The sequence below is a fragment of the Mus caroli genome, unplaced genomic scaffold (genome assembly GCF_978045245.1).
Source record: "Mus caroli unplaced genomic scaffold, Mus_caroli_1 scaffold_3, whole genome shotgun sequence".
In the NCBI taxonomy this organism is placed as follows: Eukaryota; Metazoa; Chordata; class Mammalia; order Rodentia; family Muridae; genus Mus; species Mus caroli.
The window spans coordinates 57,406,270-57,426,396 of record NW_028227258.1 but is presented as its reverse complement, the minus strand read 5'-3'; the positions used below and the strand labels follow the sequence as shown (position 1 = coordinate 57,426,396).

Below are 20,127 nucleotides of genomic sequence, written 5' to 3'. Positions count from 1 at the left end.
CTAACTCCGCCTCCATCCCTCTTGGGGGGTGGGCTGACTATGGCAGCTTCCCATTGTTCTCATCCTCCTGCTTCCCACTAGGAGACAATACCAACGGAAGCTCTCCTCTCTTCCCTTTTTCCAGGTGAAACCAGTGGGAACGAGAGCGATGCTGAGTACCTGCCAAAGAGTGAGTGAGTCAGCGAGCTGCTCCCTCCGTGATCCTGGGCGGGTGGAGCAGCGCCTGCCTTTGTGATTAAGAGTGGTTTTCCCCATGGGAAGTTCACGGTGTTGGCCATTGCTTCATTCTCAGACCCTGTTGAGATTTGCGGAGCTAAACAGTACATTCAGCTGTTTGACAACATGACAAATCTCCCCAAGTGGAGTGAGGTAAACCAGGATGGTTCTGAGGACGAGTTCTGGAGGGCACAGGCCGGCACCACATGCCCGGGCGTGTGCACATGCCAGAAGAGTGTGTGAATGATCCACATTGGCAAGCACTTAGCCTGACATGGCTGATTTCTCTCTAGTAACTCGGGCGCAATTATTAAGTGCATTTCTCATCTGTCGTTAAGAAAGGAGATAGATAATTTACATAGCGCTACTTCTGTTCCAGGCTATAGGGCTCCTGTTAGGTTCAGAATCCTTGCATTTCTGGCTCTTGCTTGTACAAGCCGTTAATGTGCTCTGCATCTTCATGAGACAAATTGTCATAGCAGGTTTCGTTTAGTTTCTTGTTTAATTGGCTGACGCACAGCATCACAAAGAGCAGTCACAAGGTATCAAAGCCGGGCCAGCTCTGACACCCTGATCTCATGAGTAACAGCCTTGTGCTCCCCGATGGCCTAAGCTGCTCCAGGTGTTAGATTTTGTAGCCTGACTAAAGATGAAACTAGGAGCATCATCATGGGGTTCAGCATTGATGTGGAAGGATGACTAATTTATTGCAGTTGCTAATGAGAAGCAAAAACAGATGTGTCTTGACTTGAACTCGGCCCTTTGGAGGGTCAGCACACTTTTTCCTAGAACATCCAGTAAACTGAGTGGTTTCTAGGAAACCATTCCTGGTTGTATGTTTAAAGAGTTCTTAATATTTGATCCACAGCGTGACATATTTAGTGGCAAAAGCCATCGTACCTGGCGGAGGGGGTAGCAGTCTCGGCATGGTTGTAATGGTATTCTTCTGATGCTGAACATTCTTCCACATACTTTTGCCATGCATAGTTCTTGGCTTGACAGTGTCTGTTCGGTCTGTCGCCTGCTTGCTGATTGAGCTGTTGTCTGTTCTGTTCTCCTGTTCTCGGGATCGCTCTCCTGTCAGATGGGTGTGCAACAGAGGTTCCTTCCTCTTCCTACCTCTCTCCACTTTTCCGTTTGCTGCTCATAAGCTTTCTAATGTCCTTCGGTCCCTTTATCCATTCTTGCTCTTACTTTTGAGCTATCCATGTTCTATTCCAAAGTCATTATCTGGGCTGGAGAGATGGCTCAGAGCTTAAGAGCACTGACTGCTCTTCTAGAGGTCCTGAGTTCAAATCTCAGCAACCACATGGTGGATCACAACCATCTGTAATTCAGTCTGATGCCCTCTTCTGGTCTGTCTGAAAATAGCTACAGTGTACTCACACAAAATAAATAAATCTTTAAAAAAAAAAAAAATAAGAATCAGGTAGTTGCAGCTTCTGGCTTTGTTGCTATTCCAGAGGTCCATATGCTTAGTTTTTAAAAGTTATTTTAGATTTGTTTTCTATCAAAGTGGGCCTAAGTGCATGCGAGTACAGGTGGCCAGAGGTGACAGGTCCCCAGGAGCACCTGACATGGGACTGGGAACCAAACTCAGGCCCTCTGGAAGAGTAGTATATGCTCTTAACCACTGAGTCATCTCTCCAGCTCTTGTGTGTCGTTCTTGAAGAACTGTCATTGGTAAAAGCCACACCTCTTATTAGTGATGTGTGCCAAGGAAGAAAGGGAAAGGATGGGCTCTTTATTGAAAGGTTACTTTGGTTTTGGTTTGCCCTGCCTGTTCTTAGTCTCTGTGTAGGACCCTGTTCTTTTCTTTTCTTTTCTTTTTTTTAAGATTTACTTATTTATTATATGTAAGTACACTGTTTTCAGACACACCAGAAGAGGGCATCCAATCTCATTACAGATAGTTGTGAGCCACCATGTGGTTGCTGGGATTTGAACTCAGGACCTCTAGAAGAGCAGTCAGTGCTCTTAACCGCTGAGCCATCTCTTCAGCCCAACCCTGTTCTTCTATTGGATCCTTCCCTCCTTCATGCTTTCACAACATCACCAGAAAGGGCCTCTATGGTCAGTCTAGTATTTTTTCCTAGATGTTTTACATGTGTCCTGGTGAGGTATATATATAATACATACATAAAGCATGCACTACAGATGGGACATGGGTGTGAGTCCCAGTGCTTCCTAGAGGTGGACTAGGACTAGGACTGTTGATCATGTCTTCTCCCATGTCATAGCCCAAACAGAGATATCTGTGGAGAAGACACTTATCTGCTCATCTAACAAATGACCACAAACGATTCTCCCTTTGAGAGCCGTGGCTTTGGGGCTAGATAGGATCAGGGCACAAGGGAACCTGACGCTGTGGCCTCGTTACAGATCGCCACAAGCGCTTGGCACAGCTGCAGCCGTCCTCCAAGAGGAACCCCCACTACCAGACCTTGGAGCGCGACCTCATTGAACTGCAGGAGCAGCAGCTCTTTGAACTCTTCGTGGTGGTTTCTCTGCAGAAGAAGCCGGCAGGGTACACTCCCCAGGTCATACAGCAGTTCCCAAGCAAGGTAGGTGCAAGGTGGCCAAGCGGCCGCCACAGGCTCCTGTGTACTCCTTGTTCATTTCCTCTTAGTTACTGATCTCTCTGCCAGCTTTTACCAACACTGAGGTTCTCCTTGAATGGGCAGTCCTCCTGCTTCAGCATCCCAAGTGCTGGGAACCCCCATGCCAGCCTGGCTGTTGTTAACACTCTTCTTTGCTCTGCTCGGCCTGTCTCACAAAGGCATTTGTCCATTTAGTCAGTTATTACAGCACTGGCTGTCTGTGGGTCTGTGCTTGACCCTCCTGGGCTCTGGGCACTGTGACCCTAAATAGCAAATAAAACTTATAGCAGTTCCCAGACCACACATGAAAGGAAAAAGGAGTTTTTTTTGTTTTGTTTTTGTTTTTGTTTTTGTTTTTGGGTTGGTTGGTTTTGTTTTGTTTTGTTTTTAGGTTTCTCAAGACAGGGTTTCTCTGTGTAGCCCCTGGCTGTCCTGGAACTCACTCTGTAGACTAGGTTATCCTCGAACTCAGAAATCCGTCTACCTCCCTAAAGGCATGTGCCACCACACCCGGCCAAGGGTTTTTTTGTTTTGTTTTTTTTTTTTTGGTTTTTCGAGACAGGGTTTCTCTTTAAATCTCTGGCTGTCCTGGAGCTCACTTTGTAGACCAGGCTGGCCTCGAACTCAGAAATCCGCCTGCCTCTGCCTCCCGAGTGCTGGGATTAAAGGCGTGCGCCACCACGCCCGGCTTCCGGCCAAGGGTTTTGTTTTAATCTTTTACCTTTGGTATTCTTTTTTAGTCTGTTTTGTTGGTTTAGTTTGGGAGTACTTTTTATTGTTCACGTGTTTTTGAGATGAGAGTTAGTCTCCTCTGTCATAAGGTTTCTAGGGATAAGCCTTGGCTCGCCAGGCTTGGCAGTAAACACCCTCACCTGCTGAGCCATCTCACTGGTCCCTGAAGTTATGTTTTATGTGATATTTAATTTTTGTCACTCATTGCACAGAGGACCGTCTCTGTGAACTGCGCCTTCAGCAGAGGGACCCTTAGGAGCACTTACTCAACCTGCTCCACTCTCCGTTTGTTATCTGCACCAAAGCACTTCTTAGGGTTGTTTGTTTGTTTGTTTGTTTGTTTAGAGACAAAGCACTTCTTAGGGTTGTTTGTTTGTTTGTTTGTTTGTTTTGAGACAAAGCTCTGTTGTATAGCCCAGTCTGTCCTAGAACTTAGTATGTAGCTTAGACTGACTTTGTGCCTCACCTTCCCATATTCTGGGATTTTCAGACATGAGCCTCAATGGCCGATGGCACCTCTTATTTGGACGACTGCTTGGTCACTGTAGGGCTGGACTCTCTAACCCTGAATTGTGTGTTTCACCAGACAGGAGGAAGTACAACTGTACTGGGGATCTAAAAGACATTTCCTGCAAATGGCCTTAACTCGGCCAGGTATGGTGACACGCCTGTAATCCTGGCACTTAGGAGGCAGAGGCAGGAACATCAAAAGTTTGAGGCCAGCCTGGGCTACATGGAAAGACTGTGTTTCTAAGAAGAACCAGGAGAGAAGGGGACCTTAGCAACATCCCCATAGTGAATAACTGTACAAGTCAGATTGCTCATAAAGTTCTTCAGTTTACATAGGAGTGCCATGTCTCAGCAATTCGCAGTCAGGTAATACTATTGTAATCTAAATAAATATCCTTTGAGTAATCACATTTCCTGCCTGGAGGGAGCTTTTTTTCCTTTTAAACATTTTTACACTGTAATCTAGGTTAGATTACTTCAACTCCCTGTGTAACTCAGGTTAGCCCTGACCTCATGACCCTCTGCTTCAGCCTCCCCAGTGTTAGGATTACAGGTATGTGCCACCATGTGCCACCATGTCCAGCTTAGGAAGACCTTCACATTCCCCCTCCCAAGCTTTAATTAATTTTATAGCAAAGCTGAGCCTGAATTAATAGATGTTGTACCAGAGGAGCGTATACTTACGTGGTCAGATGTGTCAAGAGTGCCTTCAGTGGGGCTGGAAGTGTGGTACAATGGTTAAAAGCAACTGCTGTGTTTGCAGAGGACCAGGGTTCAGTTCCCAGCACCCATGTCAGGTGGCTCACAACCACTGGTCCTCCACCACCCAAGAATCCAGTGCCCTTCTCTGGCCTCCGCAGACAACTGCACTCATATGCACAGCCACAGGGGGATACACAGGCATACACAGAATTAAAAATAAAACAAATGCCCCAGGTAGACTGCTTGCTGTTTTTGTGTCCCGGGTGCTGTCAGTTGGAGGATGGAGAGAGCCCTGAGGAGCCCAGTATGGATTGTTGTGGAACACCTTAGCTGAAGATGACTGCGAACACACCGTGTCACCACTAACAAAATGTGTTAGGTGCTTTTTTCACATGTGGTGCTGGGCTTGAGCCCACTCGCTTGCGAGGCAGGGGCTCTGGAAGCTGAGCTCCCAGTCCTGCTGCAGTCCTGCTGCTTTCAGAGCAGAACTCCCTGGCAGAGATATGTGCATTTTTTTTTAAAGAATTCATCGTAAAACTTTGATTTATTCTCTTAAAAGCTGTATCCCAATAAGATTTCTGTGCTGCTTTTTATAGATAGTTCTACTCATTTCTTTTCATGTCCTTTCATTTAACTAAATTTAGACTGCCTTTTGAAGTACAATACCACTTTTTTGTTATTTTGAAACAGGGTCTTTTGTATCCCAGGCTGACATTGAGCTTTCTCTGTAGCCAAGGTTAGCCTTGAATTCCTAATTCTTCTGCTTCCACCTCCGAAAAGCTGGGCTATAGGTGGACAGCACCATATCAGACTCATACCACTTTTGTAAGAGTCTTCTGTGCTGAAAATTTACAGGAAGTCACAAACCTATAATTAGGTAGCAAAGCTAAGGGAATGATTATATACAGGGCAACATTTAAAAATAGTACCTCTAAATAACATTTATCTGCCTTTTCTTTTTTTTCTTTTTTAAAGATTTATTTATTGATTATATGTAAGTACACTGTAGCTGTCTTCAGACACTCCAGAAGAGGGAGTCAGATCTCATTATGGATGGTTGTGAGCCACCATGTGGTTGCTGGGATTTGAACTCCGGACCTTCGGAAGAGCAGTCGGGTGCTCTTACCCACTGAGCCATCTCATCAGCCCTTATCTGCCTTTTCTAAACATCTCTGATTATTAATCAGATAATGATTTCAGCTGGCTAGGTTTTTGCTGTATAATAGAAGGGATTTTTATTTATCTTAAATTCCATGATTCATAAAACACTTTGAGAACTGAGTCCAGCTCCTCTTCTGGATGAGAAACTTCAGCACTCTCTGCCTTACCCTAGGTTATGGGGTCTTCACTGGCTCAGTCTGCTCGTGGGGCTCTTTATTCTTAGATTGTTGTCAGTCCTCTGTATTGTAAAGCAGTGCAAGTGTCACTGAGAGAAACCTCTCTCTGCGTGGCACATCCGGCTGCCCCGGGACCAGGCTGAGGCTTGTTAGCTTCTGTTCTCCATTTTCATAGGTTGATGTTCTGTGCTGTTCTCTCTCAGGGTGATCATGGCTACAAGCAGTCCAAAGACACTGAAGAGAGACTCAAAGTCATCCCCAGATTTTGTTTTCCCGATTCAGAGGACAGTGCACCAGCCTTAGAACTCAAGAGGTAAACCAGCTCCTTCTGATTGCCGTTTGCTGGAACTGTGTATAGCATCCATCTCTGACAAATGGATAGAGTCAGGAGCAGTGACCACTGCAGAGCAAGCTGCACTGGGGCTGGGGAGGAATTAGAACATTCCTTGTGAGAGCTCAGGAAAGAAAAGCATTAATTTCAGTGTAAGGAGAAGCAAATTTGCGAATACCCTTAGTTTACCAATCCTTCAAAATGGTTCCACATCACCTTCAGTTAGATAATGGCCCAAAATAACCGGGTTAAACCTAGAAACAGTGAAGCAGAACAATTGTAGTTGTCATATTTCTCCTTTAAGTTGTCAGAAAAAGCCACAGCCCAGATGCTGTGTTCCTGTGTAGGGTGTTCCTTTGTGGGTCTTGTACAGAGGGAGACCTCAGCCTAATAGATGTGGGTAACTGAAGCATTAAGGGATTTTGTGGGATGGGGGAATGGCCCAGTAGTTAAGGACAAGTACTACTGCAGAGGACCTGCGTTTGGGTCCCAGGACCTTTGGTCCAGTGCCTCACAGCTGTCTGTACTACCAGGTTCAGGAGGATTCCACGCCTCTGTTCTGTACTCACATGTACACAGAGGATTGACATGCATGCTTCTGTGTGGAGGACAAAGGACAACATTGTGTCAGTTTTTGCCTCTGTCTTGTTTGAGACAGGGTTTCTTATCTCCACTGTTTATGTCAAGCTAGCTGGCCTTAATCCCCCTTTTGGCTATTCTCTTGTCTGCCTCCCATCTCACTGTAGGGAGCTAAGATTACAGATGTTGTTGCATGCAGCTTGGTATAGACCTGCAGGTCTGTATCCAGGTCTTACTAGTGTGCCAAGCACTTTATCCAGTGAGCCATCTTCCCAGCCCAGGATATGATCTTTTCTATCACTGTTCCATATGGCCTCAGAACCAAACCGAAGAATTTGCAAGGGAGAAAATGACATTATCAAGACCCTTTACAGCTTGCTTACCTGTATGTTTGGCTAATTTACATGTTCAACAAAAGAGAAACAGGATTGATTAATAGCTAACGAGCGTAAATAAGAAAAGGGGACAAGCAATACCAACAGCTTGTCCCATACTCACTTACAGGACAAGACCTGGGCCCTCTGCAGGTGAATGTGACTTGAGATCGATGGCTCTTTCTGTTGCCTCCCAGATCACAAATGACTCCTTTTTACTTGTTCAGTGAATGCCTTAAGCAGCTGTGTTTCATTTTGTTTTCAGTGAAACATTTTCCTTCGTGCTAACTGGAGAAGATGGAAGCCGGTGGTTTGGCTACTGTAAGAAGCTTTTGGTGAGTTCCAGATTGGTGCCACAGAGTTGGTTAAGGAACAAGAAAGGCCAACTAGCAACTTGAGAAGTACTGTCTGCACATGACTTTAAGGGCTCCTTAATTATTTGCACAACCAAGAAGCTGCATTAGGGTGGTGATTAAAAATGGCTCGGTGATTAAAAATCCTGCTTGGTCTTCCAGAGGGCCCAGTTTCCACTCCCAGCAGCCATGGGAAGGGTGGCTCAGTTATGTATATAGAACTCCAGTCCCAGGGAATCTGGTGCCCTCTTCTAGCATGTCACAGGCACTGCACACACAGGAACATACATGCAGACAAAACACCTGTACACATCAAACAAAAGTAAAGTTTTTAAAAAAGAAATTATGGTAGCTTCACATAGTAAGAGCAAGGTGAAGGTCAGCCATAGAATGATCTAGAATAGAAAGGCTGAGGGTTTCACTGGCTTGTTCCTTTGCGGTAGAGAAAGTAACCTAGAGATTGAATGTCAATACAGCACATTTGAAGAATACTGTCCAGAGAGGTGGCGGGAGAAGCCAGGTTCCTCGTCCTCTATCTTAGGTCTTGCTTTTTGCTTGGTCACTAAGCCTGGGTGAATCATGCTTTCCTCCTGAGTACTTCCCCACCCTTTACTCTCACTCAGGACGACAGGTTCAGCTCCTGCACTGACAATAGAAAAAGAAGCCTGGGCACACTCGTAGTCTGTCGACTTCAGTGTCTGGAGTAAGCATTGCTTGAGCCCAGAAGTTTGGGGCAAGTGTCAGCCACCAGAGGAGGGGTCTATTAAATAAATATTAACAGTTAAAATTAGTAAACCCTTGCTCTGCATGTTTTGTGTGTTTGCAGCCAGAAGGCAGAGGAAAGCGGCTCCCTGAGGTGTACTGCATGGTTAGTCGCTTGGGCTGCTTCAATCTTTTCTCAAAGGTGAGTGAAGCGAGGATCTGTGGGAGAGTGATGTCCCCTAGGTCTGAGGCAGTTTCATTGCTCCGGCTTCACTGGAGAGTACTGAGGGGCACAGACTTTAATGTACTACTTGAAAAGTACCCTCTGGTGGGTGAAGAGCCACAGGCTCAGACTCTCACGATGGCTCAGCAGGTAAAGGAACTCTGCATCAAGGCTGATGGCCTGAGCTTGACTCCTGGAACCCACATGCTAGAGGGAAAGAGGCAACCTGTCCTCTCCCTACATGTGTGCTGTGACATATGTGTCCCTCTCCTAACACAGTTAACAATGAAAGAATAATAACCCATAGGCTTGAAGGCTTAAACTGACCATATTCCTCCATAATGGTTTTAGTTTGCAAAAATGCCTGGGTCTGGTTCTCTCTCTCTCTCTCTCTCTCTCTCTCTCTCTCTCTCTCTCTCTCTCTCTCTCTCTCTCTCTTTCTTCCTCCACTTTTCAAGACAGGGTTTCTCTGTGTAACAGGGTTTCCCAGCTATCCCAGACCTTGCTTTGTAGACCAGGCTGGCTTCAAACTCACAGAGTTCCATCTGCTTCTATGAGGGCTGGCATTAAAGGTGTGCACACGGTCACCAGCTTGGGTTTTTTCTTCTAAAGATTTATGTTTATTTTGTGTGCCTGGTGTTTTGATTGCACGCATGTCTGTATACAACATGTATACATGGAGCCCATGGGGCCAGAAGGTCTCAGATCCCCTGAGAGTGGAGTTATAGCTGGTTGTGAGCTACCATGTGAGTGTTGGGAACTGAACCCAGGTTCACAAGAGTAACAAGTGCTCTTCACCACTGAGCCAACTCTCCAGTCCCCCAAACTCACAGTTCTAAAAATCATATCCTGAAGTATATCTTACCTTGCTTTTCTCTAGACCCAGTTTACAGGATATCATTGTCACTGTTATTCTTTGCCCGTTAGTGAAATAAAAATGGTCTCCAGAAGCTGCTGAGATGGCTACCCGGTAAAGGCACTTGCTACCAAGCCTAAAAACCTGAGTTCAATCCCAGGACCTACACAGTGAAAAGGGAACAGCTAACTCCTACAAGTTGTCTTCCGGCTTCCACACTTAAGCTATGGCATGCCATACCCGCACACACACACACACACATACACTCACAATCAGTAAATGTAATAAAATTATTTTTTTTAAAAAAAGAAAAAATAGTTTCTAAATAAGTTGACTTACATAATTTCGGGGTGTAAAGATATCCTCAGGATGTGGATCCTTGAGCTTTCAGAGTCGCAGAGCCTGTCTGTCTGTCTTGACTCTACTGCTGTAATTTATTTATAGGATTCTTTATGTTTCTGGTCTGAGGCCTTAATAAACTGTGGGGTGTGTTTGTTGGTCTGTGTGCATGCACATACGCAGATCCTGGATGAAGTAGAGAAGAGGAGAGAGATGTCTCCAGCCCTTGTGTACCCATTCATGCGAAGTGTCATGGAAGCCCCTTTCCCAGCTCCTGGCCGCACCATCACAGTTAAGAGCTACCTCCCTGGGGCTGGAGATGAGGTAAGTGAATTCATCCCCTGAAGTAGCCACTTCAAAGCCAGCCTTGCAGCTACAGGCACAGTTGCCAGGAGCTTGTTCATGGAGGAATTGTTTTTACCTTTCAAGGTAAAAAATGTGAGGTAGTGAGTTGATTCTCAGCCCCAGGTTTCCTACCTTACATAGATTGGGTCGCTCTCTAGTGGCAATCTCAACATGATAAATCTCTCACACACACACACACACACACACACACACACACACACACACACACAATGTATATATGTATTTATCAAATGAAATGATTTTTACCAGAACTTAACAGCAGCTTCATAAACCTTTGTGCCAGACCTCCCCTGACTACCACATGGTATCACTTGTTGCCCTAGCTGTCCTAGAACTCTCTGTAGTCCAGGCTGGACTCGATCTCAGAGATCCACCTGCCTGTGCCTCTTGAGTACTAGGATTTAATGAATTAGAAGTGCGCCACCCTAGCCTACCTGGCCCAAAGTAACAGACGTTTTCAGACTAGAGAAAGAGCAAGATGTTCGGTTAAGGCTGCCGTTGAGGGTAAAGTCCAGCATCAGCTCTTGGATTTCCCTTGTCTTTCAGTCAATTGAACTCTGCCGACCACTCGATTCACGCCTGGAACATGTGGACTTTGAATGCCTTTTCAAATGCTTGAGTGTGCGTCATCTCATCCGGGTCTGTGCCTCTCTCCTTCTAGAGCGGAGGGTAATCTTTGTTGCTAACAGCCTAAGGTAAGAAATAAGTGGAATATGTTTTTCATGCTGGTGTTTGGCTTGCTTTTATTTTATTTTTTATACAATGCAAATATATTTAAAATATCTAGAACTAGGGCTAGAGACCTGGCTCACTAATTGCAGTACTTGTTCTTGCAAACAACCCAGATTCGGTTTCCAAGACGCAAAAGAAGAAGAAAGAAATTGAAAAGGCTTCTGTACAAAATCACAAAGATAGCTGGGTATGGTGGTGCACACCTTTAACTTGACCACTTAGGTAGCAGGAGTAGTCAGGTCTTGAGTCTGAGACCAGCCAAAGCTACACAGTGAAGCTCTATATCAAAACAAACAAAAACCAGCCAACAAAACAGAAAATCAAAGGCATTTCTAGCTTTTGTTTCATACTGTGTTATCATCTACCCAGGAGGCCTGAGGCACAAAAATCATTGAGCCTAGGAGTTCAAGGACAGCCTGGGGTTGCCCCCCCCCCCAAATCTTTTAAAAGTACCAGTATTGTTTTTCATGCACACATCTTTTTTTTTTTAGCATAATAAATTATAGTGAACCAGACTGAGATGACTGTTAAAATGACTACGTATTCACAGAATTGCTGATCTGTGAAGGCCAGTGCGGTCACTGTGTAGTTCTTTGATGTAATATCTGAAATTCATTCTGTGTGTTGCTTTACCTGTGACATCATGTGCTTTCTCCTGTCTAGCACCCTTTCAAAATGTGGCCATGCTGTGGTAGCTACACTGTATCCGTTCACCTGGCAGCACACCTACATCCCAGTGCTGCCAGTGTCCATGATTGACATAGTGTGCTCACCTACTCCGTTCTTTATCGGGATCTTGTCTTGTTCCTTACCCCACCTCCAGGACCTTCCCATTGAGGAGGTAAGATGGAATAAATTGTGCCTATGGGGAACACTAGAGTATTGGCAACGGAATCAAATGATCTTTTAAGAGGGGTAGAATTGTTATTGATCTAGTAATTTTGTCAGCTTCAGAAATGGCTCATCAGTTAAGACCTCTTTTTTTTTTTTTTTTTTTTTTTTGGTTTTATTGAGACAGGGTTTCTCTTTATAGCTCTGGCTGTCCTGGAGCTCACTTTGTAGACCAGGCTGGCCTCGAACTCAGAAATCCGCCTGCCTCTGCCTCCCGAGTGCTGGGATTAAAGGCGTGCGCCATCATGCCCTGCTAAGACCTCTTTTTTGTTGTTGTTGTTTTTAAAGATTTATTTATTTATTTTATTTTATGCATATGAGTATACTACCATTGCTCTCTTCAGACACACCAGAAGAGGGCACCAGACCCCATTACATATGGTTGTAAGCCATCATGTGGTTGCTGGGAATTATACTCAGGACCTCTGGAAGAGCAGTCAGTGCTCTTAATCGCTGAGCCATCTCTCCAACCCCCAGTTAAGACCTCTTATTCTTGCAAAGGACTAAGATTCAATTCCCAGCACCCACATGGCAATTCACAAGCATCTATAACTCCAATTCCAGATGCACAAGGTACACATGTGAGCATAACACTCATACTTATGAAATAAAATAAATAAATAAGAACATTTTAAGAATATAATAATTGACAGCTTATTTATTATCCTGTCATATTTTATATTTTTCTTATAATGAAAACAATTCCATGGTACATTTGCATCTAACACTCCTTACAGTAGTGAGAATGGACTCATCTGTTTATAAAAAAGTTTTTAAAAAAATTTTTTGTATTGCTTCTTTGTGAATTTCATACCATACAATCCAATCCCAGTCATATTCCTATCCCTTTGTATCTGCCCTCTGCCCTTGCAACCTCCCCCTAACAAAATAAAATAAAATTAAATAGAATTTAAAAAAGTCTTGTCCTGGGAGCTGTAGTGTGTGACAGTGTGTCCCACAGTATACCCTTTGTCCACACATCTTCACTTGCAAATGTTCACTGTAGTGAGTCATTGGTCTGTTTTAAGGTCTCTGGCTTCTGCTGCCTTTTTCTAAGCTGGGTATTGATGCCTTTAGTCCCAGCACTCAGAAGTCAGAGGTAGGTGGATCTCTGAGTGGATCTCTGAGTTCAAAGCCAGCCTGGTCTACAGAGCAAGTTCCAGGACAGCCAGGACTATACAGAGAAACCCTATCTCAAAAAGTAGCAGTTGCAATTTGTGTGTGTGTGTGTGTGTGTGTGAGATGTGAATGGAGTACCATGTGGCACACATGGAGGTCAGGGGACAATTTGGTGGGTCAGTTTTCTCTTTCACTTTTATGTGGGCAACAGGGGTGGAGTGCAGGCCATCCAGACTGATCTTGCTTGCCTTGTTTTCTTTTTTAAAACCAACACAAAATTTCTCTGGATTTACTAAAAAAAAGTTGCTTCAAATATACCACATGTGTAGATAAGTGCCTTAAACCGAGTGCATCTCAGTGAAGTATTATTACAAAGTGAGTACTTATGTGACTCAGCATTGGATTGTAATGGGACATAACAGCAAAAGATTCAAGTCTCCTAATCTTGTGGTCCCTTCCCCATGTCCCAGAAAAGGAAACCACTGTATTGTATCTTATAGTACTCACCTGTGTTGTGGTAAATATTTAATCCAGGGATTCTACTCCACCTTAGATCATTTACTTCCCAAATAAAAGACACAAAACCTTTATATTTATAATAAACCTTACAGCGTTAGAGCTGGGCAGATATCAACCCTCTATGCTATTTTATTTACTTTTCTGTCAGTAACTCAGAGATAACACTTGTCATGGTCTGCCTGGGCCACTCCTACGTCAACTGGCCCGCCCTCATGGCCATGTTCTCACGATCCACCCACCCCATGGCCTCCTCTCTCTTCCCTCCCCAAGCCTGGTAACTGAAGCTCTTCCTAGCTTTCTGTCCAACTGTAGGCTGTGGCCATCTTTATTCAACCAGTAGTTTTAAATTAAGGAGCAAGGTTACATCGTACCACTTGGTGTGTGTGAGAATTTCCTTATCCCTAGGGTCAACCAGACCTCAAAGGCCAGTATTGAGCATTACAATACATCACAACAGATCAAATTTCGACAAATCTGTTTGTATTTCTTTATAATTGTATCTCCAAATATGTGTGGTGGCTCAGCAGGTAAATGTGCTTACATTCAAACCTGACAACCTGAGTTCCAGCCAAAGGTGGAAGGAGAAAACGGACTTCTGCAAGTTGTCCTCTGTACACCATGGCATGCCAGGGCTTTGTGCATCACATACACATAAACACACACACACACAGAGAGAGAGAGAGAGAGAGAGAGAGAGAGAGAGAGGCTAGTAACATTTTAAATATCCAGCATTCTTGGCTTTGAAGCTAGGTATAGAAGGGGAGTGTATCATGTCTTTAACTTGAGTAAATTAAATAGAACTTTTTCCTTCAGCTTATATAGTTTGGCCTCCCCGGCTGGTGACCGTGGAACTGTGTGCTCACTGTAGTCTCACTGGAATTCCTAGATTGCTTCTGAGGCATGTTTATTGACCACTGGATAGCCTCTATTATAAATTAGTTTCTATCTTTCCCCTGGATTATTTATCCTCTATGATTTCTAAGTTGTCCTTGTTGTTGTTGTTTATTTTATATTGTTTCTAAGTTGTCCTTGTTGTTGTTGTTTGTTTTGTATTGTTTCTAAGTTGTCCTTGTTGTTGTTGTTTGTTTTGTATTGTTTCTAAGTTGTCCTTGTTGTTGTTGTTTGTTTTGTATTGTTTCTAAGTTGTCCTTGTTGTTGTTGTTTGTTTTGTATTGTTTCTAAGTTGTCCTTGTTGTTGTTGTTTGTTTTGTATTGTTTCTAAGTTGTCCTTGTTGTTGTTGTTTGTTTTGTATTGTTTCTAAGTTGTCCTTGTTGTTGTTGTTTGTTTTGTTTGATGATTCTGGGGATGAAACCCAGGCTATATAGTCGAGCTACAGCTCAACCCAGTGTTTTTATATTCTACAAATCAGCCTCTTGGTTTGTTTATTTTATTTTATTTTATTTTGGAGAGGGTCTCTGGAAGCTCGGGCTGACCTCACACTCACTCTGTAGCTATGCATGAGCTCGAGTCTCTGATTATGTGACTCGGTCCTCCTAGTTCTGAGGTTACAGGCTTTAGGAAGCACACTGGTGTATTCAGTGCGAAGGATCACGCTCCGGGCTCTGCATGCAAGGCAAGCGCTCTGCTGACTGGGCTACAGTGCCACCCCTGAGATTTTGTTTTCCAAAACAATGATCTGAATTTGTTTTCTGGGGTGTATGTTTTGTTGAATTTTGGGGTGAAGGGCATGATATCTTCAGGATCTCACTATACCCAGGCTGGGCTGGAACTTGGAAGGCATTTTGTCTTAGAGTCCAGACTGCTGCTGTTTTATCTTGCACCACTATACCCAGCCCAAACTGACTTTTTTTTTTTTTTTTTTTGAATGCAGGGGAGTTGTTCATTTTGATGTGGTTAAGATGCCAGTCTTTTCATGTATGACTAATGTTTTCATGAGCAGCTTAAATTTTCACATTTGGGGCTGGTGAGATGGCTCAGTGGGTAAGAGCACCCGACTGCTCTTCCGAAGGTCCGAAGTTCAAATCCCAGCAACCACATGGTGGCTCACAACCACCTGTAATGAGATCTGATGCCCTCTTCTGGTGCGTCTGAAGACAGCTACAGTGTACTTACATATAATAATAAATAAATAAATCTTTAAAAAAAATTTTTTTTTCACATTAACTTAGTGAAGAGGAAGATTCCCTCCTCTGTTATCTCCCTATTAGTTTGCTTGTGAGATTTTGTCTCTAACTCCACCTTGTACTTCATTCGTTTGTAAATAGTGTGGTGTAGAGATGACTTGGGGATTTCCGGTCTCTGGAGCGACCCACCTCTTCAGTATCTCTAGCTGAAAAGGCCGTTCTTCCCCATTTCACCACACTGACTCCGTAAATCCCTGTAATATGTATTGTGCACATCTTTTTCTTTTTTAAATTCATTAGTTGTTTTGATGGATTAACTTTTAAATTGGCTGCAATGTTAAGTTAATTTTGTTTGAAACTATTCCCATGGCCTGAAAGAATCAAAAAGCCCATCCTGATCTGGCAGTGCCTGATATATCTGTGAGTGTCTCTGGTTTAACCTGCCTGCCTCCTTTATTTCATAGGTGCTGATAGTTGATCTCTGTGAAGACAGGTTCCTACAGGAGGTGAGTGACAAAGGAGACGGTTACATAATGTTTGGGGACATAGGTGTCTCTGTAGGCAATCACAATGAGACAGAAAATACGTGAAAGTACTTAGAGAGTATGACTCAGAAAGAACTTGCAGTTCATGCTCATCTCTGAGTTGACACTGCAGCTAACCATACAAGATTGTCCTGAAATTTTTGGCTTGAGTGTATAGGTGTCCATCCCAAAGGAGGAAGGAGGAAACAGCATAAACGCCATACCATTCTCAAAAGAAGTAACCATCCCTTCACCTCCAGAGGGGTTGGCATTTAAGCCTCTAAGTTAGTAAAATTTACTGGACTGAGAAGCAGCTCAGTGTTAGAGTACCATCTGGATACATAAGCTCCCGTGTACAACTCAGCACTGAGAGAGAGAGAGAGAGAGAGAGAGAGAGAGAGAGAGAGAGAGAGAGAGAGAGAGAGAGACTGAGACTTACTAACTTGGCTATTTGTAGATTCTCAGGAAGTTAGAATCTGAAGATGAGTAAGACAGAGTCTAAGGCCGGGCGTGGTGGCACACGCCTTTAATCCCAGCACTCGGGAGGCAGAGGCAGGCGGATTTCTGAGTTCGAGGCCAGCCTGGTCTACAAAGTGAGTGCCAGGAGAGCCAGGGCTACACAGAGAAACCCTGTCTCGAAAAACCAAAAAAAAAAAAAAAAAAAAAAAAGACAGAGTCTAATAGATAAGGGCAGGAGACATTTCCATGATGCTTTAGAGATGGTATAATAGCAATCTGAACGAGGAATACTGGCGTGGAAAGAGGTGGTCCTATCCAGTGGATGCTCAAGGGGAAAGGGATACAGGAAGCAGTGAGTTTCAACGCATCTCAGTTCAGTTTGATCGTGGAGGCTGGACCCCTCCTCTCTCAAGGATCACTTGCTTGCTCACGTTTAGTCGCCATTTGTTGGGGACTAGCCTTGGAGGCAAGGAGTAAAACTTGTAGATGAGAGATTTTGTAGAAAAGCCCCAGAGAATTTTATAAGATGTTACTTGATTTTAAAAAGTAAAGTTAAAATACACTGTAAACATCATGCATTTTGGCTCTATGTAGGTGATGGAATTTCTTTTTTTTTTTTTTTTTTTTTTTTGGTTTTTTCGAGACAGGGTTTCTCTTTATAGCTCTGGCTGTCCTGGAGCTCACTTTGTAGACCAGGCTGGCCTCGAACTCAGAAATCCGCCTGCCTCTGCCTCCCGAGTGCTGGGATTAAAGGCGTGCGCCACCACGCCCGGCTCTTTTTTTTTTTAAGATTTATTTTATGTATATAAGTACACTGTAGCTGCGCAGATAGATGGTTGTGAGCCTTCATGTGGTTGTTGGGAATTGAATTTTTAGGACCTCTGCTCCCTCTGGTCAACCCTGCACGCTCTGGTCAGCCCCTCTCATTCCAGTCAACTCTACTCGCTCAGTCCCTGCTTTCTCCAGCCCAAAGATTTATTATTATACATAAGTACACTGTAGCTGACTTCAGATGCCCTAGAAGAGGGCATCAGATCTCATTACGGGTGGTTGTGAGCCACCATGTGTTGCTGGAATTTGAACTCAGGACCTTTGGAAGAGCAGTCAGTGCTCTTACCCCCTGAGCCATCTCACCAGCCCCTGGTGACAGAATTTCAAATGACACTTCAGGCAGAATATTCAGAATGCCGCCTCTGTGGGGGTTGTAGATTGTACTTGTCTGACACTCTCATAAGGCTCGGTTGTAGATTGTACTTGTCTGACACTCTCATAAGGCTCGGTTGTAGATTGTACTTGTCTGACACTCTCATAAGGCTCGGTTGTAGATTGTACTTGTCTGACACTCTCATAAGGCTCGGTTGTAGATTGTACTTGTCTGACACTCTCATAAGGCTCGGTTGTAGATTGTGCTTGTCTGACACTCTCATAAGGCTCGGTTGTAGATTGTGCTTGTCTGACACTCTCATAAGGCTCGGTTGTAGATTGTGCTTGTCTGACACTCTCATAAGGCTCGGTTGTAGATTGTGCTTGTCTGACACTCTCATAAGGCTCGGTTGTAGATTGTGCTTGTCTGACACTCTCATAAGGCTCGGTTGTAGATTGTGCTTGTCTGACACTCTCATAAGGCTCGGTTGTAGATTGTGCTTGTCTGACACTCTCATAAGGCTCGGTTGTAGATTGTACTTGTCTGACACTCTCATAAGGCTCGGTTGTAGATTGTACTTGTCTGACACTCTCATAAGGCTCGGTTGTAGATTGTGCTTGTCTGACACTCTCATAAGGCTCGGTTGTAGATTGTGCTTGTCTGACACTCTCATAAGGCTTGGTTGTAGATTGTACTTGTCTGACACTCTCATAAGGCTCGGTTGTAGATTGTACTTGTCTGACACTCTCATAAGGCTTGGTTGTAGATTGTACTTGTCTGACACTCTCATAAGGCTCGGTTGTAGATTGTGCTTGTCTGACACTCTCATAAGGCTCGGTTGTAGATTGTGCTTGTCTGACACTCTCATAAGGCTCGGTTGTAGATTGTACTTGTCTGACACTCTCATAAGGCTTGGTTGTAGATTGTACTTGTCTGACACTCTCATAAGGCTCATGCAGATTTGCTTCTCTCTCAGGTGTCTGATGAGGATGAAATTCTGCCACCTAAACTTCAAGCGGCCTTGGTGCAGATTTTAGAAGATCGAGATGAAGTCTTGGCCCAGGAACAGCAGTTTTCACAAGGTATGGGCTGAGGACTAAAGATTAAAGTAGTGAACACTCACTGAAGACCCAGCACTCAGTCAAAGAATGTGCCAAAGTAGTAAACCTTGAAAATTCACACCCTTTCTTACCAGTCCCCAACATATTAGCCCCGCTTCTGTCCCATGACCTTTGAAAATTATATTTATAGAATGCCTTCTTCCTATAGGTCTGTCTCATATGTCATTTTCTCTTCGAATTAATCCTGTCCTATAAAAAAAATACTCCTTCACCAGTACTAGCTTGTTTCTTCCCCTCCCCTCCTCATGGATCTTATAAAGTATGTGTCATTGGCATAGTGACACGCACTTTGGAGGCTGAGTCTGGGTCTCTATGAGTTCCAGGCCAGCCTGGTTTACACAGTGAGTTCCAGGCCAGCAAAGGCTACATAATAAGACCTTGTCTTAAAAAAGGAAAACAAGAGCCAGTTAGTGGTGGTGCACACTTTTAATCCCAGCACTTGGAGGCAGAGGCAGGCAGATTTCTGAGTTCGAGGCCAACCTGGTCTACAGAGTGAGCTCCAGGACAGCCAGGGCTACACAGAGAAACCCTGTCTCGGGAAAAAAAAAAAAAAAGCAGTGTCCTTATGGACATTTCGGATGGGGAAGTAAGGCTGACTACTGATTGGAACAGAATTAGTGCAGTGAGAAAGCCTGGTTCTGAGGCAGGGTGTGTAACAAGCCTTTAATCCCAGCAGAGACTGACACGGATGGATCTACATAGTGAGTTCTAGGCCAGGCTAGAGAAAGCTCATCTTAAACCACCCCTCTCAACCCCCGGGCAGCTGAAGTGTTATTTTGCGAGGCACAGACACTCACTCCTGCAGTCTCAGCACTTGGATGGTAGTAAAGGGTCTGAAGTTTGAGACCACACCAGACCAGCCTGGTGACAGAAAGAGCTGAGAGAAAGAGGGGCATATTGGAGTAAGAATGTTTGGACAGACAAGAAGCTAGAGAGCAATGGAAAAATTTCTGATTATTATCTTTTAAAGAACACTTGGTGTAGTGCCAGTGCACTTAATACTCAAAAAAGTTCACTGCAGTAAATCACAGTGCAGCATGAGGTGAGAAGATCAAGCAAGCGATTTGTAGAAAAATATACTACGTTTGTGTTTTGACATCTTATTTTAATTGGCTCATAGCCTACCAAGTTTTGTATGTTTTCTGATATGGTGACTTTTAGACAAATGAAATTTATGCACTTTATAAATGATGCAATTTATAATAGGACAGCCAAGTGATGACAGTCATAGTCAGCCTGAGAACAGAGAGGGTGAAGTGCCGGTCTGGAGATTATGACTTGGACTGCAGAGCCAGCTCTGTCGGTGCAGGTTG

At 44.1% G+C, this 20,127-nt stretch overlaps 1 protein-coding gene across 1 annotated transcript in view; it reads left to right on the top strand.

Annotated features, from left to right (window-relative positions):
- Nucleotides 1-20,127, top strand: part of Dennd2c (DENN domain containing 2C) — a 69,446-nt gene that overhangs the window by 44,081 nt on the left and 5,238 nt on the right. Inside the window, exons 7-16 of the mRNA XM_021158857.3 lie at nt 125-169; nt 2,599-2,780; nt 6,301-6,410; nt 7,647-7,716; nt 8,561-8,638; nt 10,038-10,178; nt 10,767-10,915; nt 11,616-11,793; nt 16,031-16,072; nt 18,670-18,775. Of these exons, the coding sequence (XP_021014516.1) occupies nt 125-169; nt 2,599-2,780; nt 6,301-6,410; nt 7,647-7,716; nt 8,561-8,638; nt 10,038-10,178; nt 10,767-10,915; nt 11,616-11,793; nt 16,031-16,072; nt 18,670-18,775 (1,101 nt within the window). The remainder of the gene's footprint in view (nt 1-124; nt 170-2,598; nt 2,781-6,300; nt 6,411-7,646; nt 7,717-8,560; nt 8,639-10,037; nt 10,179-10,766; nt 10,916-11,615; nt 11,794-16,030; nt 16,073-18,669; nt 18,776-20,127) is intronic.